The 10,334-nt window shown below is 34.7% G+C and overlaps 2 protein-coding genes across 2 annotated transcripts; both read left to right on the forward strand.

Moving 5' to 3' along the window:
* Positions 1-2,107: 2,107 nt before the first annotated feature.
* Positions 2,108-3,963, forward strand: LOC111906874 (uncharacterized). Its single transcript, XM_023902653.1, has 4 exons — positions 2,108-2,699; positions 2,756-3,122; positions 3,747-3,870; positions 3,958-3,963. Exons 1-4 carry the CDS (start codon positions 2,108-2,110, stop codon positions 3,961-3,963), a joined length of 1,089 nt encoding a protein of 362 aa, XP_023758421.1.
* A 4,000-nt stretch (positions 3,964-7,963) lies between these two features.
* On the forward strand, positions 7,964-9,911 carry LOC111906895 (uncharacterized). The gene is made up of 5 exons (XM_023902683.3): positions 7,964-8,588; positions 8,728-8,880; positions 8,959-9,100; positions 9,181-9,422; positions 9,499-9,911. The coding sequence occupies exons 1-5, from the start codon at positions 8,136-8,138 to the stop codon at positions 9,703-9,705; spliced, it is 1,197 nt and encodes a 398-aa protein (XP_023758451.1). The 5' UTR covers positions 7,964-8,135; the 3' UTR covers positions 9,706-9,911.
* The last annotated feature ends 423 nt before the right edge of the window (positions 9,912-10,334 follow it).

A 10,334-nucleotide genomic window follows, 5' to 3' on the forward strand; every position in this document is an offset into this window, starting at 1 on the left:
ATTTTACCTATGAGGACCTTGAGGATATGTGGAACAAGATAAATAAATATTTATCACTGTCTGAGCGTCATCAAACTTTAAAATACCTTGTCTCAAGATTTACGGCTCCATTTAGGGTATAAAAAATTATTTATATTTAAATGGTTTTATTGTTATGTTAGTTATTTTAATTTTAACTTTTATTACTATAATTGTAAAAATTGTAGATATGGATATATGATATGCTTCCAGCTGTTCGTGCCTGTGTATTTGTACTGAGAAAAAATAGAGACACGCCTCGGATGAAACGATGGAGTGGCACAAAAAAATTGAAATGGGTTGATGTGAACAAGATTTTTTCAAATACACAGGTTTATAATTCTTTTTTTAATAAAATTCATTATTATACTTTTATATGCATTTTTAATATGTTCAATTTTTTAGGAGGGAAAATGACCAAGAAATAAAATGTCACTGAGTGATGATGAGATGACATATTTTTATTATATGTCATTTCAAGAGTATGTATATGGTGAACGGAAATCAATTCCATCCCCAGTACAGGACCATTTTAGGAGACAAGACGAAATCAATTCCATCCCCGTTCCTCCTCCAGCATTTGTTGTTGTTCACGACTTCTCCGTGTTGCGCTTGAAACCTTATGTAGCAGGCGGTGAGGTTGTGATCCAGAATTATTTATTTCATTCATATGACGTGCAACATCGTTTGTTTAATTTGGTGTTAGATAGAGATTTTTGGAGCGCCTTGTTTGGGCATACACATGATGGATGGTTGGAGGGAGTGGTAAAATAATTTTTAATTTATTATTTTAAAAGTTTTTTGTTTTTTAGTTAATAACAAAAGTATCATAATTTTGTGCAGCATATCACCATTTGGTATAGACTATTGATGGAGAGACATTTTGATAGCGACCGGCATACAATAATGCCTCCAAGTTTTTTTGTTTGCCATGTTCTGGTGGAAGGGTACGATTGGAGGGTGTTTATGGCTAGTATTGCTACATACCCCAACTTCATGGTTACTTGGTGGGATGTCGATACGGTAAACTGAATTTTATTTTTTGAATTTTTTTTCGTTTTTGTCGTTATGTTTTTGTATTCTGATATGTAAACATATATTTTTTTTATCCTTATACAGGTCCTAATGCCGATTCATTCATCCCCTAATCACAGGTTATTTGGGGAATTACAATTGACGTCAATGGAAGTCCATATAATCATGAGGGTGTAAATATGAATGAAGTTAAGAACACGATACCAGATATGGGCAAGCGTAAAATAATCTTCCTGAGTTTTTAGATGTACCCGAAATCCTAATGATACGTTCACCTCCGCAATTACAGTATGTCATTCGCCTTATTTATTCTATCAAATATGAATTACTTTCAAAGATAAATTTCATGGAGTGACTTTACACCCATTTATAGTAGAAATTTTATTACAGACAAGTATGTTTGACTATGAAATGAACTGCTTTGACTATGAATTCAAAAAGTTGAACTATGAACTGCATACAAGTACATTGTCTTGTCTTGTCGGTCAGTGATGTTTGACTATGAAATGAAATGGTTTGACTATGAATTTAAAAAGTTTAACTATGAACTGCAGACAAGTACATTGTCTTGTCTTGTCTTGTCGGTCAGTGATGTTTAACTATGAAATGAACTGGTTTGACTATGAATTTAAAAGGTTGAACTATGAAGTATGAACTGTAAAGAAACACCAATTTGTATATAATTATAATTGTATTCATGTGATGATTGTAAAACACTTTCATTGCTTGTGAAAATGAGTACTTACACTGAAATAAGCTTTTCTCAGCTACCAATATTCTTGCATAATCTTCAAAGAACAAATTGTAACACCTTCACAGCCATCAAGAAAATGGATACCAACCACTTTCAATTATGTTTTGTGGCTTTAGGTTGCGTAGTATAACATATTTGTTTTATTGAGTTAATTAATATTTCTTGGTAATGTATCTTGTTTACTCTTTACTTATCACTAATATACGTTTGTTTTTTATGCATATTCGTACCTTCCTTAGGTGCATGATACCGTTAATATATGTGGGTTATTTACCCCTACTTGGGAACTATCTGACAACAATGTACTTCGAAGTGGATTTTGATGGAAACAATGAACCCCTACTCTTAGCAATTGGTTTGGGAACCTTAGAGTGTGAAGAATCATGGAGATGGTTCATCATGAAGTTAAAAGAGTGTTTAGGTGAGGATATAGATGATGGTTTCATAAGCAATCTATGTGATAAAATAGACTTTGTTGTTCAGAGTGTCTACCCAGATTCGTATCATAGATATTGTCCTAAAGATATAGCTCGAAAAATACGTAATTTTGTCGGACATAATGATACGGAAGTCGAAATGTTGTTTTGGAAGTCATGTAATGCATATAGTGTTCATGATTTTTACTTGTGTCTGGAAAGGTTGCAAAGTTCATATAGGAAACCACCTTTCTACACCTTGCTTAGGAGTCTAATTATCTGGCTTGACGATATAGCAATTTCAAAATGGACACAAGCATTTTTCCCAAAAGTACGTTACGATGTTAAATCGATTGATGTCCCTGAAATGTTGCAAATTATATCCAAGTCCACACGTGAGTTTCCTATAACAACGATAATTGAGTTAATAAATACGTCGATACAATCAAAGTATGTTGAACGGGCTGAAGTGGCGGGTAACTTTATAGTTATATTTAGTTTTTTCTTGTATTATTATTTTAAAATTATCCAGTTTTGCAGGGAGGTTGTCTGGTGGGGGTGACCCCTTATGTTGAGAATAAGGTTAAAAAACGTGTCAACGAGTCTTATAATTGGGTGGCAAAATGTTTGTATGAGGATACATTTGAAGTCGATGACAATTTTGCCACCAACAAAGTACAATTTGAACGTAGGGTATGTAGTTGTGGGAAATTGCAAAAAAGCAGTATACCATGTGGCCACGCTATAGCATCTCTAAGAACCCGTACGTCTGAAACCATTCACGTAATGGTTGATTATAAGTTCACTGCTTTCGTGTATCGAGTTGCTTTTGGATCTGAGTCGGTGAATTCTATACCATCACATGTGCACTGGGAAATACCAAATGAAAGGGTGGTCCTGTTACCTCCCTAAAAGAAATAGTTATTAATGTACCTCGTTTGCATTTTATGTCCTATTATGTATTAGTTATTTATGTACGACGTTGCATTTTATGTCATGTTATGTACTAGTTATGGGTTAATGTTTTAATGAATTGATTACGGACCTGTTATCTTAATTCATTTTTAATTGCCCTCCCTCCTTGAGGTCGAGGGTTCAAGTCCCCTGAGGGACATAGGTGGAGATTTAGGAGAATTGTAGGAGTAGAATAGAGTATATTTGTCGTTCAAAAAAAAAGTAAGAGAGATTTATTAACTACTCACAAAACACACGTACAACAACAAGCAACGTAACTAACGAAAAACAAACAACTTAACTAACATGCATATTAAAAGTGAGGGACATTCTTTAAAAGATTCTATGCATCTCTGTGGGTAAACTCTCTACCATCAGATTCGAAACGGTATAGTTCCAAATCCACATGTATGAGAATATCTCCATCCATATTCGCATGTTCATTATCCAGCTCGTTATAAATACGTTGAAAATGCTTGACCTTTCTTTTCAAATCTAGAAACTTCGCTTTGACATCTCTTCTTCTTCGATATTGAGTATGCCCCATTTGATGGTGAAACAAATGACAGACACGAGACCAAAATGATCCAGCACGAACTTCTAGCGGGCCCGGTGGAAAATTGTCCTCTACAGTTACAATCCAAGCTTGAACCAAAGCGACCTCCTATTCGTTGCTCCATCTATGTGGTACAGGTGAGTCCATAGTTGCAAGGGAAAAAGTAATGCGATACAATTAAAATGGATATGAACAACTATTTATAACGACTCTTTATTTTCCAGGTGTAATGGCTTGTCAACTCAAGTAGCAGTGTATTGTGTTGTCATTTGATGCAATGACTTGTCAACTCGAACAGTGATCTGTTGTGTTCTCAGTTAGTACATTGCGTTTAAGTTGGACTGTGAATTTTAGACAAATTAGAAGATTGGACTGTGATATTGTATATAAACTACTATAAATTGACATTAAGTTAAAAAAACAGTTTACTAAACGATGTTACAGTTATTCATATATTATTTTTGAAATTTTAGTCTCTTTGTTTCACTTAAAATGAGTTCTATACCATGGAGCAATGAGGAGTTCTTGGTTCTTACACGTGCATATATTCATGTGTACGAGACCAGCAAGTTGAACGATCCTATGTTTTGGACTCGTTTAACCAATATCTTCAACGTTGAAAAGCGAATGACTACAGCAAACGATCGTGATGAATTGGGCATCTTACCAATATGGTATGAAATGAAAACTAAAGTTCTATTATTCAACGATCTTTATACCAAAATTGACGACACCCGTTTAAATGCTACCGAGGAGGTCATCTTGGAAGCTGCTAAGGAGGAATACAAGTCATTAAGTGACGAGTTAGAATTCCAGTTTGAAGCCCCTTGAAATATTTTGAAATATATCTCGTTTATTTAATATCTATTTCAATTTATTAGGTGTGTACTAGGTTATTTTCATGTATTACGTATGTATTGGATGCACCTCCTATGTTTAATTTTAATTAATAAATGCTCATTGTATTAGTTTTCACGATACATTACAATACATTACTAACAACAATTCCATGAACCATTAAACTTAAAACATTACATACATTACTAAAAACAACGAATTAAACTTAAACTATTAAACTAACAACCATTACATGAAACATTAAACTTATAATATTACTACAAACAAAGCATTAAAATAAAAAACAAGTCCATGGGTTATTTTTAACGGAAAATAGAGCGGTCTACATGAAATACTTTTTATTTTTAACAACCTTCCAAACTTCCTCATATTCGAAGTCTCTGTCTTCACGCTCAAAGATGTAAAAATCTGTAACAACTTCCAAGAACTCTTTTTTGTCTCGACAACGAAGTTTGGGACTTTTCGCATAATTACACGCTCGATTGAACCATGTGACTTCTTCCTTTACATCTATCCATTTACTAACAACATATAATTGTTGTTGTTGTTGCCCTTCTCCCATCTCATGGTTGAAGAAGGATGTTATGCGGGTCCATTCATCACCTACTAGGCAATGCGGGGGAGCAAGTAACGGTACACCCTCCTTAACACTTAGCCAGCATCGTGTTAGAACCAACACCTCGTTTCTCGTCCATGGTCGTTCAAAATTGGAACCAGGTACTTCATTCGAAGAAGTTGCTGCATTCGACGACATTTCTAAATATGGGAGTTGGTTTCGTTTAGGTGATATGGGTATTTGGTTTTTAGATCTTAAACATCTATTTATATTAATAAATACAAGACTATGAATTACAACTTTGACTACGAAATGGTTGCATTTGGACTGTGAAATGGTTGCATATGGACTACGAAATGGTTGCCCTAGACCAAGTTTCTAGATTTATACTTTTTAAGTACTCCCATACTGGTTCTTTTGTCTTTTTCATAACTTCAATGGCAGCGTCAAAAGCATCAACTGTGTACGCCCTACAAGCCTCCCAAAAAATCCTTTAACTGTGTTACTCTTCCCGAATCTAGATACTATGTTGAAATACAAATGGACACCACATATTCCATGACGAGCGTGAGAAAAATGTTGGCAATGGATGTTGCTATAGATGGAGACCTATTAGATATAATTGTAAGCTCCTGCATATTGCCCATGCAATCATGTAGTTTTTGAAAAAACCATGTCCAAGAATCTGTACACTCATTTTTGCAGATACCATATGCAACCGGTAATATTTGGTTTTGTCCGTTCTTAGTAGCTGCAAGTAACATGGTACCTTTGAACTCGCCCTTTAGATAGGCTCCATCTACTACAAGGGTCGGTTTGCAAAAAATGACAAAAGCGCACACCTACAATACATTGTATATCTATTCAAATACACCAAAATAAAAATGAAAATAATAATAAAATATCAAAATACCAACCGAACAACCAAGTGCGACATACAAAAACTCAAAGCGATCATCACCATCTGTTTTAATATGTGTCACCGTACCCGGATTATGTTTGACCAAATTGTGGAAATAAGCCGGAAGTTTGGTAAAAGAATCCTCTTTCGTACCCCTTAACAACAACAATACATATTGCTTCGCACGTCATGCCTAATGGTACGAGATATTGATATTCAATTGAGCATTCATATCATTAATAATATCTTTTCCCCGATAAACTCTACTATAATCTTCAACCAAAACATCAACAAGATATTCACCAAAAACATATTTGTTTGCTTGTCGATGATTAGGTTGCAAAATTTTTGAAGAACATGTGTGTACATCAACAAATTTATTCACTTGGAAAAGTCCATCAGAATTTTTAATTGCTTTTGCTCTTAGTAACCAAGAACAATTTTTCGAAACACACACAACATCATACCTTGATTTGGTGGATCTACTTGTCCTCTTCTGAAAACCTTCTCGGAGACATTTTTTTACCAATAGCTCACTTTAAAAGTTCTTTGTTCTTAAATATACTCTCACATTCAATCTTTTGAATATTGATGTCTACCATCTGGGTTGGGATATCTTCATTAATATCAACTGGGCATGCTGGTAAATGGGGCATACCGTAAAAAAGGTTATCAGGAAACTTAGCTTTAACTTCATCACCCAACTCATCTCTATATGAATTGCTTTCTAAGTCAGTTATATCTAAACCTACATCAACAACATCAACATAATCCTCGTAAACATGCTTTTTTTCATCTTTTTGAAGCATAATTTTTTTCTTTTTACTTTTATCTACTACACGCCTATTCATAACTTTAACTTCTTGTTCGGGAACATCAACACAACGACCACCCACGTCGTTAAGATATGTACCAACATCATCATCACCAACATACTTGTAATTCTCAGGATCCACATAGCAAATAGGTGAATAACTAACATTAGCATTTTCAGCAACATTGTGAAATTGAGGTGCACTAGGAGTATTGAAAGTACCTATCGGATCGTTGCTCCTTTTATAGCTGCATAAATTACCAATTGACTGATTTCCACTATGACCAGCCTCATTAACCTCATCTCCTTCATCAACCACCACAAACACTTTCACAGCCCTTCCTCCACTACATTTGATTACATTTATCAACATTCTAACATCTATGTCTTCAACTATGGCTATATAATAATTCAATTCAGGATGATTGAAACGAAGACTAATTCTATATTTGTCTAACAAACCAATTTTGCTTCTCACCAAAGATACAAAATCACTATAACTAATATACTCAGAAAATATCAAAGCGAATTCAGAAATACCTCCCTGTGGACATACATATTCCAGATTTGTTTCAATAACTTGTCATCTTCCACCGGTTACAAGACAAACCAAATATTCAATAATTTTTTTAAAGAGATTTAAAGAAATTTCCTAAAGAAATAACAAGTAAAATGATAATTTTCTACAAAAGTTTATATATAATAAGGTTATTTCGTAGTCAAACCCATTGATTTCATAGTCAAAATAAATAAATAAATAAATAAATAACATAATTTCGCACATGAAAGAGAGATGAAATCGCAGATTGTGTCCATCTGTGATTTTAGCTTGGTAATGCCCTATATATATACAAAAAAAATTAAAAAAATACCCCATCTGCGAATATACAAATGGCTAAAGCACAACTATGCTTTAACCACTTATACATTCGCAGATAAGATGTGAAAATCACAGGTGGCCAAATTTGCAACTTCAATTTTTTTTAGCTATTTTCACAAAATAATTAGTATATTTGACTAATTTTGTCATTGTCTCTTGTATTTATATACCAATAAACATTCATGTAACATTATTATTCTAAAGTTTGTCCTATAAAATGTAAAACCGTCTAAAGATTGGTACTATTGAATTTTGTTATTTTTCTTAGCATCGTGAAAATAAATTTTTAGTAGAAAGTAGACAAACACCAAACCGCCGGAATCTGCTAAGCCGTGACCGGAATATTACTCCCGGCTGATTTTGCTCGAATCGAATCAATACCAACTACAATACATGTGGAGGAGATCTGCCTCTTTCATTCTTGATAATCGATTACTTCAGGGCGACACCGTTACCAACCCCGAAAGTCGTCTTCTCTCTCCACCCTCTTCCATGGCCGAAACCCTTCAAAATCCTAACCCTGACCCTACCCTTACCATATCCCCTTACTACCAAACAAGAGCTGCCCATCATGGAGTCGTCACCAGCGATTGGCTCGCTCAGGCTCAAGCCGCTGCCGGCGGTGACACCGATACTCGGTCTTCTGAGCAGGAGAGTTCACTTAAATCCACCGCGTCTGAACATTCGTTCCCCGTCATTGATGAGTTTAATAATTGGAGGAAACAGCCCGATTTAGCAGAAGCAGTGGCGGCTATTAAGGCTTTGGCTTCTGTAATTAGGTCTAGTGAAGCAACTACCATGATGGAGCTTCAAAATGAACTCAAAACGGCTTCCGATTCCCTCAAGGTATGTAATCTGTGTAACATTAGCATCGATTATGTGACATTCAATAACATGAAATCGGATAATCGGCTAACTATTTCTATATCTGTACATCCAAATTTGGTCAATAACCACTGCAACTTTTCTATATCTGTATTTCCAGTCATGGGATATGACTTCGATCTCATTGACGGCTGGGTGTGATCTTTTTATGCGCTATGTAACTAGAACCTCCGCAGTGGAATACGAAGACTTCGATTCAGCCAAATCACGCTTCCTTGAACGTGCAGAAAAGTTTGGGGAGATTTCTTTCAAGGCATGTCAACTTTCTACAATCAAATCCGCAACATTTCTCATCATTCTACACATCTTAATCAACCTTTTCCTTTTTCAGGCTCGTAAAATCATTGCAATGCTAAGTCAAGATTTCATCTTCGATGGTTGTACTATTCTCGTCCATGGTTTCTCCAGAGTTGTGTTGGAAATCTTGAAAACTGCAGCTGAAAACAAGAAACACTTTCGAGTTCTTTGCACAGGTTTGTCCTATTCTTGTCCATGGTTATCTAGACACTGAGAGAACTTAACAGGGTTTAAGTTTACTATCTCTGAAATGCAGAGGGAAGGCCAGATAGAACAGGGTTAAGATTCTCCAACGAGCTTGCAAAACTTGATGTTCCTGTTAAGCTCTTAATCGATTCAGCAGTAGCATACAGTATGGATGAAATTGACATGGTGTTTGTTGGGGCTGATGGAGTGGTTGAAAGTGGTGGCATAATCAACATGATGGGAACATATCAAATTGCTTTGGTGGCTAAAACCATGGACAAACCTGTTTATGTTGCTGCTGAAAGCTACAAGGTATGGCAACTCTTAAATCAAATCTATAATTTTATATCAGGGGTTGCTGGAAGAATAACTTTTTTTTTAATTGCAGTTTGCTCGACTGTATCCATTGAATCAGAAAGACATGGTGCCTGCTTTGAAACCAATTGATTTTGGGGTTCCTATTCCATTAAAAGTTGAGGTTGAAACATCTGCTAGGGATTACACACCACCTCAATATCTTACTTTGCTATTCACAGATTTGGGTGTTTTGACACCATCTGTTGTTAGTGATGAGCTCATTCAGCTATACTTATGATCATATTTCAATGTTCTTGATCTTTTAATGTTTCATTGGGTAGACACTTGTTGCTTATAGTTACGGGTAGAAAGAGTAGCTCAAAGTCCTTTTTTTTTCTTTCTATGTAAGCATATAATATGTATGTAGTTGCGTGTGAAATATTGTGAATCTTGTAATTGAAAAGCAAAGAATAGTTGAATGGTTCTCTCATGTTTGCATGGCTACTACTGTTTTGTGCAAGGTTTGATGTAGTTTATGGTGGATTTGCTAATGAACACATTAAGTGAATCTTTGTATCTTTATCTTTATAAACGGTATAAATGGGTCATTCGAATCAATATGGTTAAAGATAAATCATCTTGAATCATATTCATTTAAAACTCTCATCTTTTCATCTTATTCGAATCAATATGGTTAAAGATAAATCATCTTGAATCATATTTATTTAAAACTCTCATCTTTTCATCTTTTTATGCTAGTTATATGTCTTATTAATTGAAATATTTTGCCTATATAAGTTTTTGAAAGCCTAAAAGGTAGTTATTTGGATGATTTTCTAGGTTTCAATTTTACGCTTACATATTTTTTGTGATATTTTCTTTAGATTTCAAGAAAATATCTATGGTTGTATATTTGATGAAAAAAAA

This window comes from Lactuca sativa, chromosome 4 (genome assembly GCF_002870075.4).
Source record: "Lactuca sativa cultivar Salinas chromosome 4, Lsat_Salinas_v11, whole genome shotgun sequence".
Taxonomy (NCBI): domain Eukaryota; kingdom Viridiplantae; phylum Streptophyta; class Magnoliopsida; order Asterales; family Asteraceae; genus Lactuca; species Lactuca sativa.